The 20702-nt window shown below is 38.4% G+C and overlaps 1 protein-coding gene across 2 annotated transcripts in view; it reads right to left on the bottom strand.

The window, feature by feature from the left end:
• Positions 1–9746: 9746 nt before the first annotated feature.
• PRRX1 (paired related homeobox 1) overlaps positions 9747–20702 on the bottom strand; it is a 72932-nt gene continuing 61976 nt past the window's right edge. Inside the window, exons 4-5 of one of the 2 annotated variants that reach the window (XM_077901622.1) lie at positions 18780–18851; positions 12930–13115 (exon numbers count right to left, since the gene is read on the bottom strand). In XM_077901622.1, the coding sequence (XP_077757748.1) occupies positions 18797–18851 (55 nt within the window). In that variant the 3' untranslated portion in view covers positions 12930–13115; positions 18780–18796. Of the gene's footprint in view, positions 13116–18779; positions 18852–20702 lie in introns of both variants that reach the window. The other variant, XM_077901621.1, reaches the window with a different exon arrangement.

Below are 20702 nucleotides of genomic sequence, written 5' to 3'. Positions count from 1 at the left end.
GTTTTCTGGAACTCAAAGTAAAACAAAAGAATAAATTTTAGCTGGGGGTTTGGATTGACTGAAAGACCAAACACAGACATTACTTCAGTAAATCAAGTTAGGTTTACTTTTTGAAAGGATCCTTAAGGAGGTTAGTGCTGTCAGAATACATAGCGTGTTTTCCAGGACAGATGGATGGGCAAATTTCTACACCCTAAGATCCTGCACAGTTACAGATGATAACATCTTAATAAATGAGGGTCATATCAGCCTTCATGAAGCTCAGCTGCTCTGCTGCCTTAGTCTGCATAGGCCAGAGCAGGCCTGAGCATAGGCTAGCCCGAATACATGCCTGAGATCATCAAACTTATTATTATTTTTTTCATCAAACTTATTATTATACAATATATTATTACTAGGTACAGTTTCACATAGTCCATTTAGACATCTCCCTCAGCCTCCATTGGTCAACATGAGTTCAGTCCAGGTATGTTCCAGAACTCAATACAATGGAAAAAAGGGTGATTTGCTGACATCTCCAAGAGCCAGACCAACAGGATCTTAGATTGCCTGTAGGGTTTTATCTCCTATACACATATAGGTATAATATCTGTTATCTCCTTTCCTTAAAACTTTGAAATATCTTCCTGAACTTACGCTTCTGTAATAACTTCTGCTGTCTATGGCTTTCATACATGGCTTGCGATGTTTCCCCACCATATTTTTTTTTTTTTGGTTAATGATATTGTATTTAATCAATTTCTAGTAAATAAACAAAAAGGTGGTCCATATAATGAGTTCTTTGATATTTAAAAAATATATTATCAATATTCATAAAGATCAAGCTTGTTAACTATCATGTTAACTCTTTATGAGCTTTCTAGTTTTTAACTTTATCATTTACTGAGGGAAGTATGTTAAAATTGTCATTGTGGATTTTTAAATTTCTTTTTGTAGTTCTGTCATTTTATATTCCATAAATTTTAAGGCTATATCATTAAATATTGTTAAGTGTTATTTAAAACTGTTATGACTTCATGTTGAATTGTTCCTTTTATCATTGTGTAATGATCCTCCCTATTCCTAATGGAGTCTTTGCCTTAATGTCTATGTTATCTCTTATTTATATGGAAAGACCAAGTTTCTTTGGTCTAATATTCATTCAATTTATATTCTCTTCAAAACATCCTTTTGTTTTATGCATCTTCTGTCAATAGCATATATTTGTAGGATGTTCAGTCCCATCCGACCACTAGCAATTTATTTGGTGTTGAGGTGAGATGGGGAAGGAGGCACATTCTTTCCCTTGTAGGGCAGAGCCTAGTTAGGAACCCAGTGATAGAAACAGCAGGTCATGTGAGAACCAGCCCAGACTTCATATTTTTGATGTTTGGAAAAGGACATTCTGCAATCATTCTTAGCCCTCCATGGTGACTGCTTTTTCCTTCACTGATCCAAAAACAGTTAATTCCAAAAAGACTCTTTGAAGTCTTCTCACATGGAGCCAATAATGGAGAGGTTGAGAGACAGGAGAAATAAGGAAATGCCATCCAGGCTGAGAGAAGTTCTCTAGCAGACTGGCATCAAACACCTCATCCCTGATGAAAAGTAAAACTAAAGTAAAACACAGGGCTTTGTCTTCACTCAAAAATTAACTCTGTGCCCTACTGCTTTGTGTCTGAGTTCTTTTGTGTTACCAAAGAGAAAAGAACAATTCATTGAAACTCCTCAATCAGGGACGCCTGGGTGGCTCAGCAGTTGAGCGTCTGCCTTTGGCTCAGGGAGTGATCACGGAGTGCCAGAATTGAGTCCCACATTGGGCTTACTGCATGGAGCCTGCTTCTTCCTCTGCCTGGGTCTCTGCCTCTCTCTCTCTCTTAGTCTCTGTCTCAAAACAAATAAACAAATAAAATCTTAAAAAAAAAAAAAAGGAAAGAAACTCCTCAATCATTGTTCTGTAGAATTTCCACTGAGGTAGAAGAAAGGGCTTCTAAACTTTTGGTGCCATTTTTGTATTCAAGGCAAAAAAATCCAAAAAACAAAAACAAAACACACACAAACACACCTCAATTTTTAAAAAGTCTTTAAATTTCAGTTAGTTAGCATACAGTGTAATATTAATTTCAGATGTACAATACAAAGATTCAACACTTGCTTACATCACTCTGTGCTCATCACAAGCACACTCCTTAATCTCCATCACCTATCTAGCCCATCTCAACCCTCTCACTCACCTCCCCTCTGATAACCATCAGTTTGTTCTCTATAATTAAGAGTCTGGTTTTTGTTTGTCTCTCTCTCTTTTTTACCCTTTTGTGCATTTGTTTTGTTTCTTAAATTCCAATATAAGTGAAATCATAGGGTAATTGTCTTTTTCTGACTGACTTATTTCACTTAGCATAATACTCTCCAGCTCTATCCATGTCGATGCAAATGGCAAGATTTCATTCTTTTTTATGGCTGAGTAATATTCCATTGTATATACTTATACAGTGAAATATTTTATGTGTATATATGCATATATGTGTATATGTGTGTGCATGTATACATACCATATCTTTTTTATCCATTCATCAATTGATGGATACCTGGGCTGTTTCCATAATTTGACTGTTGTAGATAATGTTTCTATAAATATCAGGGTACATGTATCCCTTTGAATTAGTATTTTGTATTCTTTGAGTGTAATTGCTGGATTGTAGGGTAGTTCTATTTTTAAATTTTTTAGGGAACCTATATACTGTTTTCAAGAGTGGCTGCACCAGTTTTCATTCCCATTAACAGTGCAAGAGTGTTTCCCACTCTCCACAGCCTTACCTGTTGTTTCATGTATTGTTGATTTTAGCCACTTTGACAGGTGTAAGGTGATATCTCATTGTAGTTTTCATTTGCGTTGCCTGATGATGAGTGATGCTGAGCATCTTTTCATGTGTCTGTTGGCTATCTATATGTCTTCTTTGGAGAAATGTCTATTCATGTCTTCTGTCCACTTTTTTTTTCTGTCCACTTTTTTAATTGGATTATTTGTTTCTTGGATGTTGAGTTCTATAAGCTCTTTATATATTTTGTATACTAATCCTTTATCAGATGTGTCATTTGCAAATATCTTCACTCATTCTGTAGGTTGCCTTTTAGTTTTATTGTTTCCTTCACTGTGCAGAAGCTTTTTATTTTGATATAGTCCCGATTGTTTATTTTTTATTTTGTTTCTCTTACCTCAGGAGACATATCTAGAAAGAAGTTGCTGCAGCCAATGTCAAAGTCGTTACTGCCTGTAAAGACACGTCAATTTTAAGAGTAGCTAGGCAACAGGAAAAACAGCTTGTGTATACTTTTAGGAAGAGAGAGGCAGTCACACACATTCTACATGTTCCCTCTTTTCCTTTCTGCATTTTTCCTCCTTCTCTTGCTGCCACACTTCCCTCATCTTTCTGTTTTAATCCCATGGGCTTCCTGACCAACACCCCAGGACTTTTTTCACTATATCTGAGTTGTTCCTTGATAGTATATAAGGAAAAGGAAATCCACAACATGATTCAAGTAGGATGTTAATGCTTTATGTATGTTGTCTTATTTAATCCCCCCACCAATCTATGGGTTAGGTTATTGTTTTACAAAAGAAGAAAAAATACACATAAGGCATAAGCAACTTCCTGAGATTATGCTGCAAATAAGTTACTAAGCAGGGACTGGAAACAAGGTCCATGCTTGTCTCATTACATCATGTTATCCCCTTAAATTCCCTTCCATATAGTTCTTGTCAGTTTGCTATTCTGCACTAGGACTCTCATACCTCACACACATACTATTCTTCCTCCATCACATGTATCAAAACTATGTCTTATTCTTTCAAGATCATGCAGAATGATAATAGCTAATAATAACTTCAAGGCATGGGTTACCTCATACAGCTCAGATAACGGAAGTCTCCTGGAAACCTGTACTCTGAAGGTACAAATTAGATATAATAGTAAACTGAGGGAGATATTTTTGGTAGAAATCTTTCAGAGACATTGATACTTCTAGGCCTAGAAGCTTGATTGAGTGAATTAAGTTATATGCAAGATTCTTTTTTTTTTTTTGTCTTCTAAAAAATGTATTATAACATCTTTCCTCTCCACTTGGCTACAACAAAATCTAGGATTACACAAGCACACCCACCTCAGTCTCCCATCTCCCTCCCTAACCCCCACCCCCAGCTGAGGTGGTAAGATATATATGCACATTCTTTTCTTCCCACATTTAACAAATTCTGAAATATAATATGCATAGAAAAGTACAGAGATCAATATCATGAGAATACTGTACTTACCACATAGTTTTGTCAAACTTTAGTACTTGTCATATTTGCTTCTCATATTTTTTTAAGGAATTAGATATTTTAGATGTGTTTGAAGGACCCAGGGTGCCCTTTCCAATCCTCTCCCCTATATCCTTACTCAGAAGTTACTTTTTCTGAAATTATTATTCTGAAATTTTCATTCCTATGCATCTTTTTATATTTTTACCACATACATTCATTTTTACAAACAATAAATATTTTAGAGTGCATTTTTAAGCTTCATATAAATAGTGTCATACAGCCTTCTAGAACTTATTTATTTCCCCTCAAAGTTATGTTTCTGAGAGGTATCCAAGTGGATATGTATAGCCATGGTTCATTCATTCATTTTTTATTTCTGAATATATTCTGTTATATGAATATATCACAATTTATTTACTTGCCCATTGATGGACATTTTGTTTCCAATATTTTGTTATGATAAACTATTCTGCTATGAACATTTTTGTTCATGTCTTCCTGTGCACTTGTGTGAGTTTCTCTAGCAGTCCAGTTTTGTTAGCCTGAATTTACCTCTTCTTAACTGAATGACACTAAGCAATAAATATATGACTCTAAGAAATTGTTTTCAGATGCCTTCAATTTGTAGATGATCTGTCTATCTTCCTTTCAGGAATGCTGCCTTTTTTTTCTTTATAACTAGAATAACATCTTGAGAGATCTTTTCCAGGAAGTCCAGAGTGTTAGGCATTAATTTACTGAAAGTGTTGTTTAGTGTATTAATTTACTATAACATTCAATTACTTTATTAGGGAGAATCCAAAAGATGCAAGATCCACAATATGGATATCCATATAATATCTAGCTTGGGAGAATTAGAATATGTGGTCATTGAGAGCTATAAATCTATAATATACAACAATTAGCTTGAAATGTAGATAGTATAGAAGAAAGGAAGGATGGAAGAAAGGAAGGAAGGAAGAAAGGAAAGAAGGAAGGAGGTGCATTAGTCAGGCCGAGCTAGGTTGCACAATAAATAGACCTTGTATAGTGGTTAAACATAATAGAACTTTATTTCTCTGTCATACAATAACACTCCAAGATGATTCCTGGTCAGCAAGAGTTGTAGTTTGCTTCCTGCAGTCATTTTTCATAGTTCAAGGTTGCCTGCTGCTTTACCATTTTTTAAATATGGCCTCCAAAGTTGAAATATCCTGGGGACTGAGTGCTACATTGTGCCTAGAACTAGAGATGGAAGAAAGAGGAATTGTGTTGTTGCCCAAGTGGTGCCTGATATAGGCAGGCACCCTCCTCTGGATGCTCTGTAACCCTCTACCTGCAGGACACAGCGTCTGGGTCATGGGCATCAACAAAACAAATCAGGACAATAGAGTCCTCTCCCAGGATGTTTGTAACAGGAGCTTGTTCCTCTGATCTTTTTTTCTAAAGTGAGATGGTGGAGGTATGCATCAATCAGTAACCACTTTCCCTGCTACCTGGAGAAAACTTGCCTGCAGAGATGAGAGGCAGACAGAGAGTTCTCGTGATGTCAAGTCTCAGTTCTATAGTTCTAGTGTCTGTGATTTTCAGAACCACTCTAATTCTTCTAGAATTAGAAGAATTCAAATTCTTTTCATTCTTTGACCTACCCCCTATCCACATAAAAAATCCCCTAATTAAACCATTTCAGCCTAATTTAAGTTGAGTTTCTGCCACTTGCAACTGAAATGTACCTGACAGTGTAGAAACTAATAGGTAAACATAAAGCATTGCTTCTTATAGACCTTGAAATCTAGAACCAGATGACCTGAGGTACTTTGTAGAACAGGGAGGATCTCTACCCAACGCCAAATGTCCAAGACTCCCAAGGGTCAGACAATAACAAACTCTGGAAAATATAAGATTTCCCCCTTTTCAAGTGGTATTGGAAGTTTGAGACACAGTGCTTAAAAGAAGCTAGAGAAATGACTAGGAATCTTAGCCCCTCCTCAAACTTCTCTGCTTTCCTTTCTCCCCTCAAGCCTGATGCAAAGTTTCCAAGCCCCATCCACTGTAAAGCACCTTACTGAGATGCTGCTGAGGAGAGGCGACAGGTTAACTTTGTTCAAAACTCTTCTGTGAGCATGTCCCAAGGGAGAAGACTAACTAAAACCTTTAAACCAAGGCCTTAGGGGTGAGCAGAGCTCTCAGCCCTGTTTCTACAAGAAAAAAACAAAACAAAACAAAAACAAAGTAGGGCCAGGATGGATCCACATTCAAGAATTATGTCTCAATAAGATTTCTGGCATGGATTTCTGTCTAATGGGATCTCCAGAAAGAAAGCCAAGTCAGATCTTAAAAGAGTTATATGGTGCTCATCCACTGGGCAGTGCCTGGGCAGGAGTACAAATGAAAGTCCACATGTTTATGTCCATACATTTCTGTTATAAATCAAGCTAACTATTCAACAAATTATATTCTACACTCTTATCTTATTGAATGTACTTTCATAATGACCTAGAAATTCAAGTTTACATGTAGAACTCTCAAACTTTTGGAGTTCCTTTCCAGCATATGGCAGTGTGGGAATGGTCAGACCCTGGAACCCCAGCCTGTGGCCTGCCTACTTCCCTTTTCACATCAGCCTATCCTGGCACCAAAAGTAGGTCAACATACGCAAAGGTGGCAACTGCATTGTGTATATCCAAGATCCATCTACATACCCTGATCCCCACAAACAGTGGTCTCAGGAAGAGAGGCCCATGGGGGCTTTGAAAATGGGCTCCAGATTATTGGGACAGGGAATTCTAAATCCCAAGTGTCTGAAAGATGGCCTACAATGAGGACTGCAGGTTCCAGGTGAACACATCCTTTGGCCCTGCAAACTTGTTATCCAGAGGAGGACATAGTCAGAAGAGTTCTAGAGGGCTCCAGGGCAGGGTGTATGGACCTTGTCAGGTCTAGGAGCCTCATGCCAGGGTCTAGCATCCTGGGAGCTGTTCTAACTCCAGCAAAGCAACTTCTTTGGGTTCAGGGGGCAATCCTAGTGGGTTTTAAATAAAAGCCCTTGTGGGATACCTGGGTGGCTCAATAGCTGAGTGTCTGCCTTCGGCTCAGGGTGTGATCCCAGGACCTGGGATTGAGTTCCGCATTGGGCTCCCTATGGGGAGCCTGCTTCTCCCTCTGCCTATGTCTCTGCCTCTCTGTGTGTGTCTCTCATGAATAAATAAATAAATCTTAAAAAATAAAAAATAAAAGCCGTTGTAATTTGAACCAGTTGGTGGGTCTCTGTCACCTGAAGCTGAAAGAATCCTCTTTAATAAACTTTCAATGCTGAAGTGTCTCAAACAAGTGGTCTATAAGCCACTGCTTCCATTTCCATTTTTTAAAGCACTCATTCTTACCATGACTTGTCAAAGTGTACCTTCTTCCTCCAGTACTGTAGTAAACTGTACTTGAAAAAAATCACACATCCAATGGCCTTTCCTACACCCCCAATTAAGCTGTCTACTCTACAGCATTGAGTATATTAAAAATTCCCTTCTCCTTGAAAACTCCTCTTCGCTTAACTCTGGGATAATAAAGAAGCTGATCTTCCTCCCTGGGCTGAAACTACAGTTGACCCTCTAAACAACATGGAGTTAGACACACCGCCCCCGGTGCAGTCAAAAATCCATGTAAAACTTTCAAATCCCCCAAAACGTGACCAGAGCCTTATCAATGACATAAGAAGTCTATTGAGACAAATTTTGCATATGTATTATATGCTGTATCTTTACAATAAAGTAAGCTAGAAAAAGGAAAATGTTATTAAGAAAATCATAAGGGGGTGCTAGGGTGGCTTAGTTGATTAAGCATCTGCTTTCAGCTCAGGTCCTGATCTCAGGGGCCTGAGATTGAGCCCTGTGTTGGGCTCCCTGCTCAGCAGGCAGTTTGGGTCTCCTTCTGCCTCTGCCACCTCCTTCCCGCTGCTTGTGCTCTCCCTCTTTCAAATAAATAAAGTCTTTTAAAAAAAAGAAAGAATAAGGAAGAGAAAATATTTTTACAGTACAGTACTGTACTGTAAAAAAATCCACATATTAGTAAACCTGCACAGTTCAAGGGTCAACTACACATCCAATGGAAGCACAATGATGCCCTCTCCTCTTGAGGAACTCATTCATCCTTGTTCCTCAAGGTAGGAACACCTTATCACCTCCCTATAGATGAGTCCCAAAGTTCTATCTCTGATCTCAACCTTGGTTTCAAGCTGAGATTTCATATTTTGACTTACATTTCGGTTTTCAAATTCAGTAACACTAAATAACTAAACTGCAATAATTGTCTTTTGTCACTGGGTCTCCCTGCTTCTGTTTATTTCTGTCAGTTTTGTCTGTGATTCATTCTCCTAGTTCCCAGATTTCAAACCAGGATTATCTAAGACTCATTCTCTTTTTCCTGCCATAAAGTCCTATTGATTCTTTCTTTATGAGATGTTTCCTATTCAACCTTTGCTTTTTGTCCCTCTTCTAACTGTTCTGCTTGTAGTTCCCGTTCTGCTCTGGCTTACCTTCCTTCTTTTACCACAATAATCCTGCTAAAGTAGTATTTTTTGCATGACCTTTTTTTTTTTTTTTTTTTCCTGCTCAATGACTTTCAATGGATTTCTCTGGCCTGAGCAAAATTCCAAACTCCTATGTCCTGACACACCATACTCTGCAAGATGAAGGCTCAATTTCAATTTCCAGTGTTTTCTTCCACATGGCTTCAAAATAAACTCTCCAACCCATCTGGGCCTATATTGCTATGGTCCCTGAACACAAATTCTGCCTTCATCCCTTCTCTGCTCTCCGACTTGAAAGGCCAGCACCTCCTCTTCTCCCAGTCCTAGCTGGACTTCTCCTAGTCCAGTTCTTCTGTGAAACCTCTCCCACTTCAGCTCCATGTTTCTTTCTTCCTCTCTGGTCTCTCATCTACCTTATTTGTTTGACACATTCATTCATTGTCTTGAGCTGTTGCATACATTGGTTCATCATAGAGTTCTCTTATAAATCAGATCTTAATCTGTATGAAAACAGAATCCATATCTCCCAGTTTGGTTTTCTATTTCCTCCCCTATTACCATACACCCAGCACTAAATACAATAGGTACGTAAATTTAACTCTCTTTTTTATTCTAAAATAAAGTTCTGTGCTTTATATTTGGTCTATTTTGCCATATATAGCTGGTATTGTGGATGTTAAAGATGTGGGTAAAAAAATAACTAAATTCTCATAAAAGTTCCACTTTATGTGTACCCGTTATACCAATAAATGCCCCCTCTACCTCCTACCATTGTCTTTGCTTTTGAGGCATGGATTACTTTCCTTTTTAGAAAATACTATCCCACTCCAATAAAAGTTCTATTCACAAATCCCTCTTACTTTCACTCTTTTCTGCATGTACCCTTAGGTCCTAGCAGATCTATTTTTGAAGTTCAAAGAGAAAAGAATCAGCAGACTCAAATGTGTATAACAAAAGACCGCATAGTAGTATCCTTCTTTTTATTGAAAAGGAATCATTTCTATTCTAACGCAAACAATGTATATTTTACATCATAAAGCAAGATATAATTTACATATTACATTTCTTATGAGATCTTTATACCCTAAGTGTCATTCCCTTTTTTATTCAATTACCTCTTCTGGTTTGACTTAACCTGCAAGTATCCTACAAATCAGCATCTTATTTGGGGAGGGATTGGGGTGACAGACAGTTTGCATGTATTCATCTGCATCTGGGTATAATGAAGGTGAGGAATAGGGGATATGCCTTGGAACTTTGTTGGCCTGAGGCCCTCTGTTGAGACTTGGCATAGAAGCCAAAAGTCTATTCCTCTAAATCATATATCAAACTTCTACTTTAAAAAAATCAATAATAAATGAACAATACTGAGTGCTTGTCTCATGTGTATATTTGATCAGGTGCTTAGATAATAAATGTTTGTGGTGTTGTTTAGCAATGAAAATTCCTATGGCTGACCAGCGCTGGCTACTCTCTGATTTTCCCAGACATTGCTTCCCATGCATCTGTGACAAAATTGCCCAGTTTCATGTAGTGCTTAGGTTTTGGGTTCAGTCTTTTCTGTTCACTACTGAAAACGGATGTCAGGATGAAAGCTTCAAATGATTTTGTTTTATATGACCTTCTATCCCTTTCCTCCATCTTTGAAAATTCCTCCTTCCTAGCAACATCTTGTCATGTATGATTTCTGTTCCCTGTACCATAACCCAAACTCACTTTTAGCTATTCCTGGAAGTCCAAACTCCAAAAGTTCATCAATTCCTTAGATTGCACTCATTTTATGAAGAACATTTTAATCTGTTAGACTACACTGTTCCTTTGAATCTGGATAATCCACAGCAGCTAGTAGGACAAAAGAATTAGTCAAAGGACTCCTTAGGAAGCAAGTAATATGTGGTGTTCAGCCAGCCTACATAAAACATTGGTAAGAAATATTTTAATAGTATGTTAAAAGAAGAGAGAATCAGTGGATGAAAGCAAAATGCATAAGATGGGCTTTCTTCTTGTTATTAAAAGAAGTACAGATTCAACATTTAAAATATATTTTCAGAATGGTGGCTGTTTGGCTGAAAAAATACCACCGTTAGCTCAACTTGATAGGCCAAGGGGGGGGAACACAGGTGTGCTGAAAGTGCATCTTAAACTCAACAGTCCTTGCCTGTCACTCAGAGTTGGCATATTTGGCCAAAATCAATCTAAAGCTTTTTAATTACTGATAATTAAGTTCTTAGAACCAACCTGGACAGGATAAAAATATGTCAAAAATAGTCTGTTCTGTGTATCTTAAATTATTCTTTGGTCAAGTGATGTGATTTTTGAGAAGTCTGTTAATATAAACCTATTTCTCATTTCCAAATACAAGGCTATAAGTATTTACAGCAAGGTAACATTTCCTTGCTAGAAAACAAGGCCTCCAGGTAACGTATCCTTCCATTAATGTTGTATTCTTTTATAGTCCCTTTCCTCCCATGGCTACAAAGTGCTGCACAAACAGAGAATACAGGTAAAGAATGAAGGAGCAAATGAATAGAGCCTCACAACACCCCTGTGAGGTAGGTAAGTATTGTTAAACCCATTTTACAAAAAGGTAAACTGAGGCACAGCATGGTGGTGTGGTTTGGTCTAGTCCACCTGACAAGTTACAAAAGCACAGCTGGAGACAAAAAGAAAGAAACAAAGACAGGTCAGTCCTGGCTCACAGCCCTAGGTACTAAACTTTATTTCAAAATATTAGAATAGCCCACAGTTGCCTTTTAAATTTTTGGAATTTAGACAAGACTTTAAGTATTCCCTTTAAACACGTGTCTTTCAGATTTCTGTTAAGTGGAGGAGGGGCAGATGACGACATGGTTTTCCCTCCTCTAAGTGTAATTCCTATAATGTGTCACGATATATTCCCATTCCACCAGAGCTCAGTCTCCAAACTCAAGAACATTTTTACAGCCTCAAATAGGTTCCAATTTATTTAAAGTCCAAATGTGAAAATGAGACCTGTTCTCAAATAGATGTCCTATTAATTGCTCTGTGGCCTTAATGAGAATTTTGTGTTGAGAAAGAAAGGAAACAAAATCCCTAAAAACATCTCATCACTAGAGATTAAGGGCAGTGGTGATGCTGTGAAATTTGCTTTTTGTAGTGTTTGAGAAACTGCAAACTCAAGCTTGCAAGAATATTTTATATATATATATATAAAATATATAAATATATACAGTATATATATAAGTGTGCATCTGACTATCCTTAAGGCACTAAAGAGATGTAGGCCATGCCTTTCACAACTCAGTCTTTGTTTTCCTAAAGAAATTTCTCTCCCTCTCTCAAGTGAAATATATTTCTTCTGTCAAATAGCCCGTGACAGCAAATCATTCAAAAACAACAAACATCTTTAACTTAAGATGGCAGATTGGTTGGATGGGGGTGAGGGGTGGTGGTGATGGTAATATTATCATCTACAGCTTAGAGCTTAAATCTATAGTTTATATGAAGAGCTTAGATCTACAGCTTAGAGCTTAGAATTAGCCAGACACAGCCAATCACATTGGATTAGACAACCCAGTCACCAGATGTTGTACACAATTGCTTTTTTTAACAGTAGCTGATGGAAAAACCTTACCATGACCAACAGACATGGAGACAGTGAGACAGGAAATCATGTCTGGCACAGATTCTTCAGAAAGACTTTGGCTTTTCAGAAGTTCCTAGAGCTTCTATACGGAGAATTGGGAAGAAGGATCGGGCAAGGCACTGAGGTTCAAACAGGTCACTGAGAGACATTAGACAATTATTCTGAATATATATATATATATATATATATATATATATATATATGGTTTCTTTGGCTGCTGTAGGTTTTTTAAAACCCATACGATCATGGGGGTGGGTGGGCTGAACCTAACTGAAGAAGCTTGGAGTACATTAAAGCAAAGCGCATGAATAGAAGAAAAAAAACAAAATTAACACACAGAAACAACTGGTGGTGGTATCCCAGAGGGAGGAGAAACATTGGTTAACTAATTTTCATTTTGCTCCTCTCCTGCTTTTCTCTGCCATGGTCCCAATATTTTTAGTTCAGGTTTTTTGTTTGTTTGTTTTTATTTATTTATTTTTTTCCAGCAGATGAAGAAATGACAGAGCAGGATAGGTGTCTTATGGTTTTTGATTTCTTCTTAGGCCTGTTTAATTTTTTTTTTTCCTCAGTTGACTGTTGGCACCTGGTTCCTCTGTAAACTATATTCCTTGGCCTTCAGTCTCAGGTTGGCAATGCTGTTGGCCATGTTGATGCCCTGTGCAGGGCTATTGTTGGCACATGTGGCAGAATAAGTAGCCATGGCGCTGTAGGGACAAAGGAGAAAGCAGGGAGAATAACAGGCATTAGTTTCACAAAGCTGCAAGTCTGTGCCCCAGATGGATGCAACTCTCAGCACGGGGCAGGTAGGGGCAGGTGGGTTGGATGGATGACCTCTGAGGTCCCTTTCAGCCCCAGATCTCCACTGGTCTAAGGCACTTGGGAAAAGATGGCAGTGCTTGGAAGGACAGGGGAAAGCACGGGAGAGTGATACAGGGCGGGCAGAGGTGTTTGCTGTGTTGGACACAGTGAATAATAATTTATTTCTAGGGTGAGAGAAGAAAGCTGCTTATGTTGAATAGCAGGATGTTTCATCAGCCGACCAACTGAAACACTATTTAATCTCTCTTCCTGCCTCCATCACCAGCCTGTGGGAGCAGTGAGCAAGAGAAGCAGGAATTTGAAAAGGAAACGGCATTTTGCCCTCTTCACACTAAATAGCTGACTTTAAGTCTAACACATTTTAGGTGATCAATGGATACCATACTCAATAGGGTACTTGAGAACCAGTTGAGCAACTCATTCTTGATTCAATGGTTGGTAGCACTAAGTACTGCCAAATCCAGAGCTTCCTATCCCGACTGGCCTTGAGTTTATAGCTTCTTCTCAAAAGTACTTGAGCAGCTCAAGATGCCTTTTGGGTTCACTTATTTGGGAAATGTTTAAATCCCTTAGATAAACTACCAAACGCTCCAGCCAGTTTCAGGATTTCAGACCTCAGAGGTAACCGTTTCTTTTTGTCCTTACTCCTGAGAAAAAATCTGAAGTTGTTTTTCATTGTCAGAGATTGTAATTAAGACCTAGAAATGCGGCCAGACAGAAATGGGCATTTGGTGGTTTTCTGTTAATCAAATCCATGAATTTCTTTTAAAGGAAAAAGTAATAGTCTCTTAGACTTGGATGCAAATTATTCATTACTGTCTACTAAACAGTTAAAAGGGAACCCATTTTAATTAAATGAAAATGTTTCTAGTTGTTTCTAAGATTAGCAAAATCCCTTTCAACTGAGGCCTGAAATGAGATAGACTTCTAAATGGAATGACATGTGCTCCGCTGTTGCCTGCATTCCAGTGCAATTTTACCAGCCACACAGGAGTTTGTGGTTCTGGGGATCAAGTGACAGACTAGAAAGAGAGAAAACTAAAGCTACTCTACAAATAGAGAGCCTGTGTCATGAATCCTTATTTGGGAGACCACAGAGTCGAGACTTATAGTCAAGACTCACAATAGCCTATTTCAGCTCAGTTACTAGCAATTAACCCAGGAAAATTAGGTTAATGAAATGTAATTAGTCCCAGATCACTAGGTCTTTCCAGAAATACACATCCTTAATTTAAAACCTTATAGCACTGGTGTGAGTGTGCCTGTGTGTGTGTCTTAAGGCAGAAGGAGGAAGAAGGGTTCCAAGAGAATCCTATGTTCTTCCATTTTATTTTTGCCCGCTTCACTCTTACCCATTTCTGGATAGATGCTCTTAACCATCTATGCAAAGTTAGGTTCTCATAGGGCACCCTGTAATTTTCCATTTAGCACTTATTTCAATTCCTCGACTAAAGGTCATAGATCAGACACCACACCTGACCCTGTTCACCACCATATCCCCAGGTATAGCTAACATCATATCTGGCACGTATTTGACATTCAAGAAAGCATTTATTGAATAGATAACTGAGAAATATCTAGTATGATTAAATGGGTTCCTGCTCAGTGTCATTGATCTCTGTCATCCTGTTGTGAGTAATGATTTTTTTAAAAATGTTTTATCAATATGCTTTCATCCTTAGGAAGTAGTCCTTTGTATTAATTTTGGTCTCTTAACAGAATGAGCAAAATCAAAGGGCTAGGACAAAAGCAGGGGCTGATGACTACATATTCTTGACCCATCAAAATATCTTTTGGTAGTAAAAAATGAACAAATATTAGTGCAAATTAGATTTATACAATGGACTATCACTTCTACCACTGTCTACCAAAAGAGGAAGAAAAAGAGTCCCCAGTTAAGGTAAGTTTTAATTAGGAGTGAGATAAAGGATCAGAACAATCTTTTAAAATGGGACAAGGTTTTTGTCCGTTTGTTTTGTTCTGTTTTTGGTAATATATAAAAAAAAGTCATTTATTTTCAAAACCCATATACATATCACCATTTAATTCCTATATGAATTACTTGCTTCCATTCAAGAAACTATCAGAAATATATGCAAACCTATAAATCCTACACTGAAGAAATTGCTAGGATATACTGAAATCTAAGATCTCAATAAAATCAAAGATGTAAATAGTTAAGAAAAGAGACATTTGGATTTAGGAAATGTTCCTAAGTTATAGATTATGAAATAAACCAGGTCAGCTTTTCTCAACCAGTTTTCTTGAGAGAATTAAGTTCTGAATATGGTACATAGTACCATTTAAAATGCATAAGAGAGAAGCTGAAATGGTGAGTTCTCTGTATTATTTGTTAAACACTGGGAGTAAAATTGAATAGCTTCTGGAAACAGAAGGCTAAAACTTTATGAGAGAGCATAAAGAAAAAAAATTATCTGATGGTAAACTATAGAGTGTCATGGAGTACTCTTTTAAGTACTTGACCTAATTTTCCAAGGGGTCAAGTCTTTGAGACTTTAAACAAGCAAAATCTACTTAATAGAGATTCCTCGTTTTTTTGATAGTCCATTTTCCATAGTAGACAAAGGGGAATGTAACCTTGGGGTATTATTTTCATTTACTGAAGACAGTATCGCTGTTTTCTAGAAATGTCTACTCTAATTGTGACTTCAATATTATCTATTATATAGACTTTTTTTTGCTATAGTTACCTCATAGTTTACTAACTTCATCTGATATTCTAGTCTGTTATTCATATGGTAACACGTCTCTTGGAGATCCTGAGATTCTCCCTTTAGTGCAGAACAGATATCTCAAATGAGATAAATGTTGATCCATTTTCCATCTCAAACCCAAATCAATGTAAATTAGTTATATACTGCACAGAAAATTGGATTTTCACTGGGACACTCTCCCTTAAATGGTAGCCTGAGTTTCTAGAGTTGAGAAAGAATCCTTGTCCAATTGTACTGTGGTGCCATCATAAGAACACCACTGCATTAGTGACACTGTGACAATGCCTTATAGGTAGCGCTCAAGTTAATGGGACATAAAGATTAAAAAAGCAGCCGATCTTAATGAGTGAGTTTTGCAATTCTCTAGGAGCTTATTAAATGATAACATTTTCACCTGATAAATGTTTAGGAAAGTTATACATTTTCAAAAATGGATCTAACTTACTCCAGCACATTGCATAGCGATAAGAAGTAGGATAAAAGAACAGAGCCAGTCTTACTTCATAGCCTCTTAACCAATGTTTACAATATATAACCCTGCAAGTAGAGACCATAGGGATATTTTGTGCACATACTAAAGAATTATGAGTTTGTGCTCCTTCTGGTAGTTGGACATGGTTCTAGTTTCTCAGCTTGCACTAAAAGAGCGATAGAGGCATGCAGTGAGCAGTCCTTTGACATACCAGTGACAAGCAAGACTTGTGACAGGTCAGAGAAGGCAGGATTAATGAGTGGGTACTCTAGAGCAGCTTAGTCATGCTTTAAAAACAGCATGAAAAGTTGGAGAGGACCCATTTCCTAAAGTGACAACAGATGCAAGAGAGCCTTGACTGGCTGCCAATGCGAAAGATTGTTTGTGACCACCTGTTTTCCATGGCACCAAAGCTTATGAAGGTCTGTGTTAGGAAAGGAGAGAGAACCTTGAAACATTTTCTTACAAGATGAAACCAAGGAGGATTGATTAGCTGTTTTCGGCCAATTTTCTAGGGCCATTCAGAATGCAAAATGACCACTCATTCCTACACAGGATTAAGCTTACCAAGATCAGAACGTGAAACAGAAACTAAGTGATTTGTATCAATTAAGCACAGGATAACGCCAAGAGCCTGCTTACCAACACTAAGAGATCCTGCCCATTGGTCCTGCCTTCTGAGAACCACCTGCTCCTCTAACAGGAGGCAGACATGAGATGAGTTCAGGGACTGGGTTTATTGGATTTGGCAAAAGCATCATTTCTCTTGAGTTTTTAAGAATGTCTGTGTCCGAGAAACTGCACTGCCAAATAAAGTGCATTGAGGAATTGGAGATGGAAAAGAAAAGCTTGTATCCCATCTGTTGATTCAGCAGCTCTGCACGGGGACTTGTACAGAGCTGACACATTTAAGTAAGCTTGAAATTTTTCCATCTCCTTATTTGGAGATTCTTAACAGATGGAGCTTAGCCACAGACAGCAGAATGCTAACCACCGGCAGGGTTCGAGTTCCATTTGCACTGGGGACAAATCATTTTTGATCATTTCAACCTACCCGGAAGGTTGTCGGGAGGAGGAACATGTTCAGATGACTGCCAAACTCCAAGGAAGCATGGAAAATTCTATATACGGTATGAATTTAAAGCCAAGAAACTTATGGGCATCTGCCGCTCTGTTTTCGAATCACCCGTGGTGTATGTCCCACAAATCACAAAACAATCGAGGAACACTCAGGAAAAATAATGCCTGCCTCAGTTTTCAACTCTAACTTTGTTTTCTCTTTGGCCCTCTTGGACAAATGATGACAAGCTGTTGAAAATTTCCCCCCAAAGACAAATCTGTCAGTCCGAGAGTCTGTGTCATCCTGAGATCCTACGGTTTCACCAGCTTGGGATTTTTCCAAAGGCTGTTAAGGCTTTTGCGACTCTGCCTGTGATGTGCAGAGGTTGGAGACCATCTTTCTGGATTGTTCTTTTGTCCCTGTGAGAACAGAGGTATTTCTGCTTCATCTAAGACAACCCCATCTCAGTTTTCCTCTGCACATTTACTTGTAAAGAGAGACTCCATAAATCCTTTTGGAAGTGATCTTTCATGAAGTAAATAAGTATTTCTGACTTCTGTTTTTCAAATGCAGAAGTCGATTTTTCAAATGCAGTTTAGCTTTTAAAGTAGATCCACTTGGACCACATTCCAGTTTACACTGTAGTTTCAGTGATCCTTCTGCTATATTTAACTTTTCTTTCTAGAAATGTTTTTATACACGGAGACTTGCATCTTTCTCTTTTCTCTAGAACTTTCCTATCTTTTTTTTTTTTTTTGAAATGCACATTGACTGCCTGGAATCAAATGCCCCTGTGAGATATGTAGTGGGGAAACATTGCTAATTCAACCTTAGATGCAAGGCTACATAAGAGATTGATGCTCCAACCAGCCTGGGAAGCAGCAGGAGCCAGGACAAGAACACAGTTCTTCTGACCCCTGCCCTATGTCCTACAGTCATGTAATCCTGAGTGTCAGTAGCGTCAGCATCACAGGGAAGCAACTTAAAAATGCAGACCCCAAGTCCTGCTCCAGACTTACAGAATGAGTCTGCATTGCAACACAATCCCAAGTGATTCACATGCTCAGTAATCTCTGAGGAGTCCTGCTCTACCTTAGGGTATCATACTACCCTTAACTTTATGGGCACATATGCTTGCAGATCCGATTTCCCAGAGTATTCCCCACTTGAGGATTTCACTACTGGCATCACTAAAACTGCAAGACCCGCTTTCTTGAACACACTTAATTCCCACTTAAACCCTACCCCCAGCAGCCACCCTCTTCCCCCTCTGACAAGTTACCTTTTCAGTGTCTTCCGTTAGAATCCGTTATGAAGCCCCTCGTGTAAACAACATCTTGGGAGGGACGAGGATCTATTTTTGAAAGCGTGAAAGGGAGAAATGAGCCAAATGCGTTCAGTGGATGTCAGGCAGCACCGTGACCACGATCAAATGGGGGAGGAGGAGAAGGATGGGGAGGGGAGCTGTGGACAAGGACAGCTGGCTGCTCTTTTGCCTGTCACTAGTTTTCTTTGAAGCCCAGTCCTCCCTCTGGAATTGGCACTGCAGACCAACAGTGCAGATCCAGGCCATTTCCTAGCTCCCATAGGAACGGATGTCTCTAGGGAGAGGCTTCTTGACTACTTCATCTAGAATAACAGTTAAAAGCCTGGGATTTGGTTGATCACCACTCCCCAAGAGGCAAAGCACCACAAGATCCGTGAGTCTTAATACCTCTGGTGCTGTGCGTGTTCTCCTTTGTCTATGGAAAACAGTTGAGCTAAGCAATGGGCATATGTGCCAGAAACGAGCTTCCCTCAACTGGCTATGGGTAGATGAAGAGGGCACCTGCCAGGACAGTAGTGTCTGTGAGAGAATGTTTACTCCTCCTGGTGACTCAGTTGCCTGCCTGACGTCATCACCTACAAGATGCTCAAGGGAACAGACGAGGCCATGTCATGCTATAAACAGGATGAACCATATGTCCCCAGTTACGCCTGTTGTTCTGGTGTCATTATTAATAGCACCCCCCTTTCACTCTTAAACGTGTTCCAGCTTGAATGATAAATTATACAGCCACCACTCTGGATATAAAAGACACCCAGCAAAAAATGTGTTGGCTAATATCCCATCTCATAATTCTGACCATATGCAAACAATTGCTTTGAGTCTTGGTTTCCTCCTCTCCTCTTCCAGGGGAGAGCTGTGGAAGTCAGCAAACTGTCCTCTCTGGCAAAACTGTTTGCTCACTGTCCCTGGGTTGTATGACCAAGCCACATCAGTCATCCCAGGGGGTGAAACACCCCAGAAGGTGACTCTTAGCCACAGGCGTGCTTCACTGATCTGAGATAGACAGTGAATCCAAAGGGCATGTTTACATAGGTTCCAAGTCTTACACTTTTTACTATGTTCAATGGAATGCAAGTTTAATTTGAATGAAAATATGGTGATGTGGCCTAATTGCTGAACAGAAACAAGGATCACGAGCACTGGGTCTCATTCTGCTTGCTGAAGGCTTAGTGTTCAGTTTCTTCTTTGAAACCAGAGCAAGGACGGAGCTAGCACACAGGAGCGTTCCAAGGATTAACCAAAAGAAATGCCTTTTAATGAATGTCACATGTGAGATAACTAACTTGACATCAATGTACCAAAAGAAATAGCCAGTTATTTTTTTTTTTTTATAACACAGAAGGTCTATCATTTCCTTTGCTTTTCATCACTTGTTTCTCTTTTATGTTTCCTAAACAAGACATGTTTCCTACCAAGCTTCAAAATGTGAAACCGTAATGTATTCTGGTTCTAAACATAGCAGAAAAATCTCCGGGTAACAGAAGAGCTTGCCACTTTTAGAAATTAACCAAAATATAAACACTTCAGTAAACATTGGGTCAAAAACATTGATATTGATTAAATTACTGCTTTAAACCATCATTCTTCTACTTCTATCTGGAGATTAATTTATTCCTCATACAGAATATGAACAATCAGATTCTATGTGACTTTTAATTATTTTTTTTACAAACTCTGTATCTAAGAGAAAAAATTATATAAAAGTATATACCATGAAATGCATAAAAAGCACTAGTTTATATGACTTTTAAATGAAAACAGCAGAATACAAAATATGTACACTAAAGCTACACTATATAAAATACTGAACTCTAATTGCAAAAATAAACAAACTAGTTATGTCAAGATGGTGGCATTATGAATTTTTTTAAAGTA

Source organism: Canis aureus, chromosome 6 (assembly GCF_053574225.1).
Source record: "Canis aureus isolate CA01 chromosome 6, VMU_Caureus_v.1.0, whole genome shotgun sequence".
Taxonomy (NCBI): domain Eukaryota; kingdom Metazoa; phylum Chordata; class Mammalia; order Carnivora; family Canidae; genus Canis; species Canis aureus.
The sequence above is the reverse complement of the archived record's forward strand: the minus strand, read 5'-3'. Positions and strand labels throughout refer to the sequence as shown.